The sequence below is a fragment of the Nicotiana attenuata genome, unplaced genomic scaffold, assembly GCF_001879085.1.
Source record: "Nicotiana attenuata strain UT unplaced genomic scaffold, NIATTr2, whole genome shotgun sequence".
Classification (NCBI taxonomy): domain Eukaryota; kingdom Viridiplantae; phylum Streptophyta; class Magnoliopsida; order Solanales; family Solanaceae; genus Nicotiana; species Nicotiana attenuata.
Genome location: NW_017670332.1, coordinates 461,870 through 474,798, shown reverse-complemented (window position 1 = coordinate 474,798; position 12,929 = coordinate 461,870). Strand labels below are relative to the sequence as shown.

The 12,929-nt window shown below is 36.7% G+C and overlaps 2 protein-coding genes across 4 annotated transcripts in view; both read right to left on the bottom strand.

The window, feature by feature from the left end:
• LOC109237994 (probable cyclic nucleotide-gated ion channel 20, chloroplastic) overlaps nucleotides 1-324 on the bottom strand; it is a 37,077-nt gene extending 36,753 nt beyond the window's left edge. Inside the window, exon 1 of the mRNA XM_019404418.1 lies at nucleotides 239-324. The gene's annotated coding sequence lies outside the window, so the exon portion shown is untranslated. The remainder of the gene's footprint in view (nucleotides 1-238) is intronic.
• Nucleotides 325-347: 23 nt separating this feature from the next.
• On the bottom strand, nucleotides 348-7,140 carry LOC109237993 (probable cyclic nucleotide-gated ion channel 20, chloroplastic). 3 transcript variants are annotated; one of them, XR_002069688.1, is made up of 7 exons: nucleotides 6,908-7,140; nucleotides 5,090-5,634; nucleotides 3,674-3,865; nucleotides 2,235-2,333; nucleotides 1,294-1,430; nucleotides 732-980; nucleotides 348-499 (listed from the first exon to the last, which is right to left on the bottom strand). XR_002069688.1 is itself a non-coding variant. In XM_019404416.1 (7 exons), the coding sequence occupies exons 2-5, from the start codon at nucleotides 5,400-5,402 to the stop codon at nucleotides 1,422-1,424; spliced, it is 588 nt and encodes a 195-aa protein (XP_019259961.1). In that variant the 5' UTR covers nucleotides 5,403-5,634; nucleotides 6,908-7,140; the 3' UTR covers nucleotides 348-499; nucleotides 732-980; nucleotides 1,294-1,421. The 3 variants fall into 3 exon arrangements, 2 of the variants coding, with proteins under 2 accessions (XP_019259961.1, XP_019259960.1); XM_019404416.1 differs by having other exon boundaries at nucleotides 5,115-5,634; XM_019404415.1 differs by having other exon boundaries at nucleotides 1,294-1,399; nucleotides 5,115-5,634.
• Nucleotides 7,141-12,929: the final 5,789 nt, after the last annotated feature.

Genomic DNA, 12,929 nt, shown 5'->3' with positions numbered 1-12,929 from the left:
CATAGTACTTGACCAATACATTGGGGGACACCTACGTTGTATTCCCAAAAAAAAAATTAATAATTTTTTATTAAAGAAGTAGTCTTCCTTAAATCTGGCGTCATATTGAAATATCAATAGCTCTGCAGCAAAACATACATAGATCCACTAGAGCATGTATACAAATTTCAATTTTTTAACAGCTGGTATAGAAAAAAGCAGATTACGTCCCACAATCATAAAGGCTGGGTAAATATACCTGGAAGCCCCAAAAGAATGAGTACACGTATCTTGTGACAACACTCTGTTTGGTGGTGAGATCAACTGCTTGTTTATAGATTCCAAAGTCAAAACTACCTTCAGTAAAACAAGCAACTGCATCAGTATTGTTCTTCCACTGGTCCCATGTAATATCCGACCGAAACTTTGTGTAATCGGTGCCATGACCACAGTCTATGAACTCCATACACCTTTCTATGTTTGAGCTGCGACAAGCACCTTGAAGGCATAGATTAACCCTCTAGAAATGGAGGAAACAGGTTAAATCAGAGTATGTTTTGAAAACAAGGACAAGGAAACTTGTTGAAAGCACTTAATGATTTTCAATATATTTGTTTTACGGATGCCCTAAAACCCCTCTACCCTCAGAAGTCTACTAAGAAGTAGAAGTAATGGCTATGTCATAAACAATGATATAATTAAATTGAAGTAAGGAACAGAAAAACTAAGTACTGTGAAGAACAAGTTTTCACCTGTAAACCAAAAAGATACCACAATGAGCCCACTATATTGCTTGATACAACAATTATGAGAAGATTTATGACAAATGTTGCCCATATTGACTCAAATATAAAACCACTTGGAGACTGGCCAGCAACCAAATAATAAATCCTGTACAACCTAGAATTGTACTGGAGTAGTATAGCTGCCCACAATAGATTCTTCGTGTAATTTACCCCAGATGATCCAATAGACTTGGGTAAAACCAACAAAATGATGATCTGCACATAGCGAATATGTTAACTATACCTCAAAACCAACAAGTGGCAGAGAAGGCAACAAGGGAATTAACTTTACTAACAACTGAACTCCAATGTTCAGGTTGGGTACAATAAAGTCAACATAAGGTTGTCCTACTACAATCAGCTAAAAAGTTGGTGTCATTGCGTTCATGGTGTACATAGAAGCACTTAGATATGCGAGAGAATTAACTTTTCATTACTAATTCTATCAGTACTGGCTCCTAGCATGTCTAATTATGGAGTACACAGAAATGTAGGTTAGAGAAACATAAGACAGGGAAGACACATTTACCTGAGGAAGTGGTAGTACGACAAAAAAGTCAACAACAAAGTATCCAGAAAGATAATTTATAGCAATCTTTTTAGGGTGGTCAACCAGGTCACCTGCTCCCACCACCCTAGATTCAGGAACAACATAAGCTAACGGAACTGCAAAAAAATTGACATCATGTACCCACACATTATAGAAATAATAAATGAGATGAACGAAAGTGAGTGTCAAACACTTGTCTCTATGCAGGAAAGTGGAAGTAACTAAAGTAAGGTCAACCAGCTTTTGAAGATCTATTAACTATTTAGTTGTCACATTGAATTGACTAAGCATTAAATGGGATGCAGTAGAACTGCCAATAAATATTTCTGGAATAGCTATAATCTGCAGGAGAATAAAAATGTCATTCTGGAGAAACAATATAGTACAACAACAACGACCCAGTAAAATCCCACAATGGGGCAGAGAGGTTGTATCCGATAGACCCTCGGCTCAAGAAAACGGAAAAGACGAGAAGAGACAATATATCAGTACCGTCAACAGAAACCATAGAAATAATAACAGCAACATAAGAATCAAAAAATAAATGACATGCAATAACAATAACTAGTAAATAAGGGCCGGTGCTATGAAAAACGAAAGGATAGTGTGAACACAACATTAACCACTAGCCGTCTAAGATCAACCCTATCAAACTAGCCTCACCCCCGGTTCGAAGTAGAAAAAAGCTCGACTACCTCCTAACCTATAATCCTAATGCTCGACCTCCATACCTTCTTATAATAGATAAATATTATAAACCAACCACAAAATAACCAAAAAGCCAGTTATGCAGCTAGATCAGTAAAAGAAGAGTGCCAGATGACGAGCTCACATGGTGCACAAAGAATATTGCACAGGTAAATTGGTGTTGCTAATCAGAAAGAAAAAAGGATTCTGCAGAGAGAAATGGGAAATGTTACCTGAAGAAGAATGTGCATTAAGTAAATGATATCAGTGATGCTCCTCAAAATCACAATAATTTTTGTCATGTGCCAATTTAGCACTATGCATTTGTTCCCCTAGAACCATAACAAGAAGATGAATCTTTTAGAGAAAATTAATTCAATTGTAAACCTTGTTTATCATATATACAAGATTCTGGCACTATGAAAAAATTTCTAATGAGCAAGATAGAATAAAAATTCCCATGATACCTAATAACAACAGACATTTTAGATTCAAGATTCATCGAAAGAAAGGAATATCTTGTCTGAACAATTATTTAAAGGAGTGATAGGTCTGAAGATCACAACATAACTACAAAAGCATCTGACTTCTGCTTTACAGTTTAAACTCTTAGCCTGAAATGCATAAAACCTCCGAGAATAACTTCAGTTGAAGAGATAATGGTCATTAATCTCAGGCATAAGAAAGTGGCTCTATGTTCTTGAGCTCAAAGTGGCTTAGAATGAAATAGATTTTCCATAGCATGATCTTGTCTAAGTATTAATGACAAACCTGTGTTACATAGCTAGTCAGTACTGTTCATTTATTTCAGAGCAAACCTTTTGTAGTCTTTTATAATTGATAGGTCGTCTGCATGAAAGTTAAAAGGGCAGCTCGGTGCACAAAGCATCCCCCGTTCACGCAGGGTCAAGGGAAGGGCCGCACCCCCCAAAGGGTGTGATAGAGACAGCCTACCTAATGCAAGCATTAGTGCTTGCTTCCACGGCTCGAACCCGTGACTTATAGGTCACACGGAGACAAATTTACTATTGCTCTAATGAAAGTTATGTTCTTTATTATGCATGGTAATTATTGGAGTTATGATTCCTTCACAGTTTCTAGAATAGGAAGCTCATATAAAGCAACAATACAGAAAGGAAACTTTAATTTCAGTATGCACAAGGTGATGAGTGATCATTTTACATATTTGTATATGCCTGTCATGCTCACAAAAATTTCAGGAGGACATACTTTCATTATATTAAATAAATTCTGGTTCTGCAAAAGCTATCATCTCTTCACCAATCTAATCACTTCCTACTTTGAGAGAAATGAATTTGCACATCTTAGATGGTAGTAAAACTTAGTGGGTGAGAGACAGAATGACTTGATTCTTTCTTATCCAGGTAAAAGCATGGCATATTATGTGCAGTTTGGAAATATACTGCATGTACCTAGATCTAAGTAGCACAAGCTAAGTGACAAATTTTACACAAAAAAATGTATGCCTTATCCTACATAACCAAATATAGAAGGAAAAGTAATTTTACAACACTGGGGACGCAATGTCCAGTGAAGTAGGAGCCTATTTTTTTGTTCTTATCAAGCTGTAAATATACTCAGTGGTAATAAAATGGTTTTAGTTACCAAAAAAAAAAAGTAATTTTACTTTCATAGAACTACAAAAGAATACCTGTTGGACATTAAGCAAAAAGAAGAACAGGGGATCTATAAATAATGCAAATAGGCATGAGATGACAAAAAATTTGTTCCACTTCTGGACAATCTTCGCATGAGGATTCATGACACCAGGAATATATGGATACAAGAAAGAACAAGTTCTCTTCGCCCATCCTTTTGTATCTCCATACAGCATATTATGGAACTGTAGATAAGAACAATAAGAGCAAAACACATGAGAATTTAGACAGCTTAACATCCAGTGCATCCTTTGAAATTCATAGGAAATGAGATAATATATCTACCAGCAACATCGGAATGCCTCTAACAAAGCAAATCCAGAAAAATCAAAAAAAAAATTAAAAAGAAGAAGAAGAAGAAGAAGAAGAAGAAGAAGAAGAAGAAGAAGAAGAAGAAGAAGAAGAAGAAGAAGAAGAAGAAGAAACCATTTCTACTCAAGACTTACCATAACTATGGGGCGATGGAAAAAGTCTAGTTCATCCTCCCGAATGAAACAATGAAAACGTAATTGGAAGCAGCTTTAGACCACTTTTTTGGACAACAGATCTTATGCTACAGTATACTTTATTCATCTCTATCTACATAGACTACACACTCCCTTCTCATCCTTATAACATCTTGAGAATAATTGCAGGAAGTTGCTAGAACATCTTCCATTTCTATTTTCACCATTCGCACTACGCCAGAATGACTATAATTAGCACAAACAAAGACATAATGGGTGGAAGGATGGAGTATTTTAATATTGGACTGTTAATCAGCACTACCATATAATCATCCTTGTCAACTGTTAAGAAAGCGCAAATATACTTACAATTGAACTTGCACTACAGTTTTTTATTTTTATTTTTGATAACGTAAAGGTTGTCATTAAATAAAGTACCAAGATGGTACACAAAAATACATGGCCAGAAGGATCAAAAATAGCCTATTATGTAATCCTCCCTAGAATCTCTAGAAATCCAAGTATTGTTTCACATTTTCCAGTATACTACTCTTACACCAAAAACTTGCAAAATGTTTAAACTGATGAATCCAGACTAAAAATCTTATTTGAGATATGGACAAGGTCATTCTAATAAGGGATATTGGAACTGGGAACCACAAAGCTCTTTTAATTGCAAGAACCATAACCGAGAATAACACCAAAGTTTGAGCATTATGGATTCAAAAGTATATCATCAACTTGAATGCAAAAATAGGGAAACTTGATTGGACATGCACAGTTGTTTACAAAACAATAAAAGCCCAACAAAAAGCGAAACTTCCTATGTGGCCAAAGTTGAAATTTTGACTATGCGAGATGATAAACAAAATGCATATTTTGAAAATAGTGTGCATGGTAGATAAAGCTAGCATGGGGGCTCTAAAAAAAACACATCGTAGCAACATAGCTAGGAAGGCATACATTTAACTTGAGCAAAGTGCAATACCCGGTGATCAAACATATCTGAAGACTTTGAACTTTTTTTTAGTGCTTTCAAATGGTTATCGGTTGGGCATGTTGTGCAGTAAGGATCACTGCACATACCCAGTTGACCAGACTTCAATAGATGTTCATTTTTTCCAGTGTAGTCATTATTAGTCCAACCATTTTGTTCTCCACTGCCAATTGAAGGATATTTTTCTGTTGTTGGCAGAGTTGGTTTGTGCACTACTGCAGTGGGAGTGGACCGAGAGCTATTCTCAGGCTTGTGACTAATATATAGTGGCCCGCTCATATGAACCAATGAATTTCGCCCCTCACTTCTCAAAGGACCGGTATAGCCTACAAAACTACTATCATTTCAAAAGGAATCCATAGAGCTCATTGGCGTTGATAAGGATGCACTCCTTGCCCTGTACGCAAAACGTTGATTTTGAAAGCCATCAATTTCATTAGACTGCGGATATGATAGTGATAACATCGGCATCTCATCTATTTCAGAAGTTCCCATCCCTCAGATGCTCAACCTGCAAGAGGAATTTAGCAGCATTTTAATGAAAAAAAAGCTTTTGTCATGAAGCTTGACAGTTTAAAGAACAGAAGGTGCAAAATGACTTCAAGTCCTTGTCAACAGAAACTACAAAATCCAAAAAAGAAATAAAAGTTTGACGAGTACTCGAAACAAATTTCTAAAGTAAACTGGATTAGTTAATGCAACTTAATAAAGCAAATTAGCAAATTTCCAGGACCTCAGGAGGCAAGCGGAAAACGACCATCCAAAGTGAACCAAAGTTTTCAGACAATAGCATATTGAGACAACTGAAAAAGCTGTATACGCAACAGAGATGATTAAGTAGTTGTGAGTGTGCATTCATCTCCTGAGACATAAACATCTGTATACTTCTGTTCAAATACTCCCAGTACTGGAATTCATTATAATGCATTAAAATAGTAATTTTCTTTAGAGAAAAAGCTTGTATCAACAGAAAACCATAAGTTAGATTCATTACGAATTAAGTTATCATTCTTCTTAGTACTGTCACTCTAACTTCGCCTTCACTTCCAATACTATAAAAATGAATATCTAGCAGCTAAGCTGTGGCTGAACCAGAAATTTGTACAAGGGGATTCAAAAAAAAGAAGAAGGATATCGCAGTTAGGATTTAAACCTATGACCTAAAGCAATGTTTGAACCCCCTTCACTACAACTTGAATTTTTCTTCATGTGAAGGGGATTCAACAGCTCACATAGCACGCTGTAATTTTCCGACGAACCCCCTTCACTCTACTTAGTTCCGCCTCTGCCGCTAAGTAACCTAAATCTCCCTTCAAGTAGAAATTATATTCACATAGCTATTAGAGCATTTAATTTCAGGATATGATATCATGAAATTTAAGAGACATAATTTGAGAGTATAATTATTTTGTCAAATTCATTATCTTCCAATCATATCCTAATGTAATTTTTTTGGTAAATTAAAACATAGATATGTCATGTTGGCTTTTGTTTTGCTCTCATAGAAATTTTAAGGTAAGGAGAACAGTTTTCCCTATTAATACAACTGATGCCTCAAAAACTTTTTTGATCAATAACATGCTTCGAGGCTAATTTTACTTGTCGACATGCATTCCCAATAAAAATTTAAGAAAAAAGAATGAGAAATATCAGAAAACAGACAGTTCACCTTAACTTGTAGGAAAAGATATAGTGAAATTGAATACCAAGAAACTCAAAGAAACGCGTCGAACAAGTAAAACCAAGTAAAGAAAAGCTATCTCTACTAAAGCAAGAAAGTAAACCTTATAATTCCAGCTGAATTATGGGTTCAACGGGAAAAATCTGCTGCTGGAACTGGGAATTTCAGCAGAGAAACAGAGGAGAGAGTAGCAGAGAAAGAGCGATGGCTAATTGGTATAAATTACGAAAGAAAAGGAGCCGTAGAGATGGAAAATAAAAAAGAAAAGAAAAGGGACGACTTAAGAAGAGAGCGTTGAATTCATTTAACTAATTTTCCCTTTCCTACTTTGGTCGTCGTTTGACGAACTCCGTGGTTTCACCAAAAATATAGATGGCCCCTCTCCGCCCTACATATTTTGTTGAAATTTTTTCGTAATTGATCTAATTTTATATATTACTCCCCTAAACAACGATTGCTTACAATTTATATACAACCCATTATTAGTGCCTTTGTATAGGCCAAAATCTGCCCTAAGAAAAATGGAATAACACAACGTCGAGGAAGGGATTGGCCGAGGTCTGATAGGAAGCACCAAGGTTCGTGACCGAGGAGCTGACCACGGTTGCAACGGTCACTACTTGAAATAAGATACTAAAGAGAATATTCCCTTGCATATTCCCTTGATTTGTAATGTTAGGGTTGTTAGGAAAGAAAAAGGGATAAGGGGGTAAGGTATATAATATTCACTTGATAAAAACACTTTTTTTGATAAGAAGACTCTCTCTCTAGCAAAAGTACAAACTCTGCATTTTTACTAAGATTCCATCATCTATTATTTCATATTTTTCCATCAGATCCGAGAATAGTTCCAATATTCTAGGATTTGTATGTCATTCACCACTCTCAGAAGAAAGAATCATCCACCTCATTCAATATTGGGTGAATCATCTTCCTTATTTATACAAATGTCATTTATTGCTATTCATTGCTTGATGTTACTCTATTATTGCTCCAATCTTTTGGAATATTAAATGTGCTCTGTTTATAGCTCCCCACCAACATTATCTCACGTCATTTATGCTAGATGGTTCTAGATCTAGAGATATTATTACTAGCTAGGTTTAACCCTTTGTTACACAAGATTTAATAGCTTAACTGAAAGTATATATTATTTTTTGGTCAAACAGCCTTAAATTTGGGGATTCAGGTATACAATTTTTATTTTTTTTCTCCTCTCCTCTTTGTTGTTCGCTACTGTGTTAAAACACAAAATCAGAAAACTGTTAGAAGAATAAAAGAAACTGAAAAACAGTAAAGAATAAGAAATATTCCGAGTCCACAATTTACTTGTGCGTCCTTAAGGAATTTTAACCCCCTCACAAGTTGCCAAGGTAATGGATTAAATCCTCCCAGGATGAAATGGAATAAACCTTCCTACAACAGAGGCAATACAAACTGCAGGATACCAACGAACTCAAAGAACGGAGCAAAATCACACTTACGAATTTGAGAGAGAGAGACTGCGAATTAGAATGCAGTATTTTCAGAAAGAAGGAAGTTCTGTAATGTTTTTGGTGTGTTAGAAACGAAGCCATGCCTCAGAATTTATAGGCAATTATTGGAAGAGGTGTGACGTTTGTTCTGGAAAAGGTGTCTGTTCAGAAGTTTACGCGTCCTGCCGCGGTTACGCCAGGACCGCGGCCAAACTAGCCTTCTGAATCTGCAGCAGTGCTCTGGCTCGGGCCTACCGCGGTTACGCCAGGACCGCGGCCAGACAATCCTTCTGAATCTTCAGCAGTGATCTGGCATTTAATTAATTATTAAATAATTAATTAAATAAATTTTGTCCAAAAATAATCTTATCGATCGATCATTTGACAAATCCAAAGCCAAAGCCAAAGCCGAAGCCGAGCGAGCGACGACGACGGCACGAGGGTTCATTCTCTTCAACTCCTTTTAAGAGCTTTAAGAAGTGATTCTATATATAAGCACACAAATGTAGTTGTCCCTCACCAGTGAGGGGCAAAGTGCAAGTCAAAAGCTCACTTCATTCAAATTTTCATTTCCCACCATTTCCAATTTACACTCTTAGACTTTTAAAGCCCAATGCTTAAAGTCTTAAGCCCAATGCTTAAAGTCCAACAATCCCCCACATGAATGGGAATGGCTGTAACAAGAATGATCATAGATGAAAGTTGTGTGATTTGCAAGTAAGGATTAATTGCATCTGGATAAGTAGGTTTCCCTTTGAACTTTCCGTAGTGAACATATGTCGGATATACTCGGTCAATCGGTAGATTTGATATCTTTGAACCGTCGAACTTTAGTGTATACCTAGACAACCATATGTCACACAACCAACCCTTAACCGTCTTTTGGTTCTCATTGTTGTGTTCGTTTCAGCCATGAACACCGCCTGGTTTCATAAGTGTTTAGAGAATTGGCCTTACAAAATTCTCATTGAAGCGGCTTCCACTTCACACTTACATAGGTGATTCCTAAACGTGTAATCCTTTAGATTGACACTATTTGATAAATACCACATCAAACTTAGGTAATCATTAAAGAACGTGTAAAGTTCTATCCTTGTTACTGAACATTGTCTTCATCACGAGAAGGGACCAAAGATTTTACTTTGACAATGTTGAACCGGTCAATCACAACTTTGTTTGAGCTCCTTGAACCTAGATCTCGGAACATCCAAAATTCTAGGTAGAGTTACCGCCATGTTGACTTGTCCTCGGCCATAGTCCCATTCCCTTAGATGATTTCTCAACTCCCTCTCTAGTTAAGCCTTTTGTAAGCGGATCCGCCATATTATCCTTTGATCTTACATAATCAATAGTGATAATTCCACTAGAAAGTAGTTGTCTAACGGTGTTATGTCTTCGTCGTATATGACGAGACTTTCCGTTATACATAACGCTCCCTGCCCGTCCTATAGCAGCCTCACTATCGCAATGTATGCAAATAGGAGCCAAAGGTTTTGGCCAGAACGAAATGTCTTCTAAGAAATTTCGAAGCCATTCAGCTTCTTCACCGGCTTTATCCAAAGCTATAAACTCTGATTCCATTGTAGAGCGAGCGATGCACGTTTGTTTGGAAGACTTCCAAGATACTGCTCCTCCACCAACAGTAAAAACATATCCACTTGTGGACTTTATTTCTATTGAGCCGGTTATCCAATTTGCATCACTATATCCTTCGATAACCGCAGGATATTTATTGTAGTGCAAAGCGTAGTCTTGGGTATATTCCAAATATCCCAGAACTCGTTTCATTGCCACCCAGTGATGTTTGTTTGGATTACTTGTGAATCGACTAAGTTTACTTATTGCACAAGCTATATCAGGTCGTGTACAGTTCATGATGTACATTAAGCTTCCCAACACACGAGCATACTCCAATTGAGACGTACTTTCACCTTTATTCTTTATAAGATGATTTAAGTCAATTGGAGTTCTTGCACTTCTAAATTCCAAGTGTTTGAATTTTTCAAGTACCATTTTCACGTAATGTGATTGAGACAAAGCTAGACCCTGAGGAGTCCTCTGGATTTTAATTCCTAGAATTACATCGGCAACTCCTAAGTCTTTCATATCAAACTTACTAGCAAGCATACGCTTAGTAGCTTGAATGTCAGCAATATCTTTGCTCATTATTAGCATATCATCACCATATAAGCAAACAATGACTATATGATTTGGAACGTTCTTAATGTAAACACATTTATCACATTCATTAATCTTAAAGTCATTTGACAACATTGTTTAGTCAAATTTCGCATGCCATTGCTTGGGTGCTTGTTTTAGTCCATAAAGAGACTTAACAAGTCGACACGCCTTCTTTTCTTTTCCCGGAACCACAAATCCTTCAGGTTGGTCCATGTAAATTTCTTCCTCTAAATCACCATTTAAGAAGGCTGTTTTTACATCCATTTGATGGATTTAAAGATCATACAAGGCGACTAACGCTATTAGCATCCGAATGAATGTAATTCTTGTTACCGGCGAGTATGTGTCAAAATAGTCAAGACCTTCTCGTTGTCTAAATCCTTTGACAACAAGTCTTGCCTTGTATTTGTCAATAGTACCATCGTCTTTCATTTTCTTTTTAAAAATCCATTTAGAACCCAATGTTATGTTACCTGGAGGAAGATCAACCAATTCCCATGTATGGTTGCTCAATATGGATTCTATTTCACTATTGACAGCTTCTTTCCAATATTGTGCTTCTGAGGAAGACATTGCTTCCTTGAAGGTACGAGGATCATTTTCTAGCAGGAAAGTCAGAAAATCTAGACCGAATGAAGTAGATGTCCGTTGACGTTTACTTCTTCTCGGATTTTCCTCATTAGGCATACCATCTGTTATTTCCTCCCGAGGTCGTTTTGACTTTTGGTAGGTCACTTCACTTTCCTTTTTATACGGATAAATAGTTTCAAAGAATTCAGCATTATCTGATTCTATTATCGTATTAACGTGAATCTCAGGATTTTCTGACTTATGAACCAGAAAACGATATGCCTTGCTATTGGTTACATATCCAATAAATACACAATCAACCGGTTTTGGACCTATCATAACCCTTTTAGGTTTAGGAACTTGTACCTTAGCTAAACACCCCCACACTTTGAAGTATTTCAAGCTGGGCTTCCTTCCTTTCCATTTTTCATAGGGAATGGACTGTGTTTTACTATGAGGTACACGGTTGATTATTCGGTTAGCTGTAAGTATAGCTTCCCCCCACAAGTTCTGTGGTAAACCAGAACGCATTCATCATCTCTTTCAACGTTCGATTCTTTCTCTCCGCAATTCCATTAGATTGTGGAGAGTAAGGGGCAGTTGTTTGGTGAATAATGCCATTTTCCAAACATACTTCTTCAAAAGGAGATTCATATTCTCCACCCCTATCACTTCTTATCATTTTGATCTTTTTGTTTAGTTGTGTTTCAACTTCACTCTTGTATTGCTTCAAGGAATCAATTGCCTCATCTTTACTATTAAGTAAATAAACATAGCAATATCTCGTGCTATCGTCAATAAAAGTAATAAAATACTTTTTCCCACCGCGAGGAGGTGTTGACTTCATGTCACAAATATCTGTGTGAATTAAGTCTAAAGGACTTGAATTCCTTTCAACGGACTTATAAGGATGCTTAGCATACTTTGATTCCACACATATTTGACATTTGGAATTAATGCAATCAAATTTTGGCAATACTTCTAAATTTATCATTTTTCGCAATGTTTTGAAGTTGACGTGACCTAAGCGTGAATGCCATAAAGTGTTTGACTCAAGTAAGTAAGAAGTAGCATTAACTTTATTGATAGGAACTGCTATTACATTTAGCTTAAAAAGGCCCTCATCCAGGTAACCTTTTCCTACATACATATCATTCTTACTTAGTACAACACTATTAGAAACAAAAATACATTTGAATCTATTCTTGACAAGAAGTGAGGTAGACACAAGATTCTTGCGAATTTCTGGAACATGGAGAACTTGGTTTAGAGTCACTATTTTTCCCGACGTCATCTTCAACGCAATCTTGCCAACTCCTTCAATTTTCGCCGTAGACTAATTTCCCATGAAAATTATCTCATCGGGTCCTGCGGGGGCATAAGAAGAAAATAACTCCTTGTTAGCACAAACATGGCGGGTGGCTCCAGAATCTATCCACCATTCTTTAGGATTTCCTACCAAGTTGCATTCAGACAACATGGCACATAAGTCCTCCATTTCTTCAGCATTTTCAACCATGTTAGCTTGATTCTTCTTCTTCTTATCATTCTTTGGTGCACGACAATCCACGGCCTTATGCCCAGATTTTCCAAAGTTGTGGCAATTACCCTTGAACTTTTTCTTGCTTGGGTAATTCTTTGGTTCAGAAGCCTTCTTTCTCTTCTTGTTTTGTGGCGCCTCCTCAACAATGTTAGCCCTTATTATTGTCGAGTTTCCTCGTGACTTCTTTTCAGCATTTTTGTTGTCTTCTTCTATCCTCGAACGCACAATCAAGTCTTCAAGTGTCATCTCCTTCCGTTTGTGTTTTAGATAGTTCTTAAAGTCTTTCCACAACGGAGGTAATTTCTCAATGAAAGCGGCGACTTGAAAGGCCTCATTAATGACCATACCTTCAGCAA

Coding starts and splice junctions, on each gene's coding strand:
- LOC109237993 (XM_019404415.1), bottom strand. CDS start 5,402: ATGAGCGGGCCACTATATATTAGTCACAAGCCTGAGAATAGCTCTCGG. Junction 3,866..5,114: donor CAGATATGTTTGATCACCGG/GTATTGCACTTT, acceptor TCTTATCTACAG/TTCCATAATATGCTGTATGG. Junction 2,334..3,673: donor TTTTGCTTAATGTCCAACAG/GTATTCTTTTGT, acceptor TTATGGTTCTAG/GGGAACAAATGCATAGTGCT.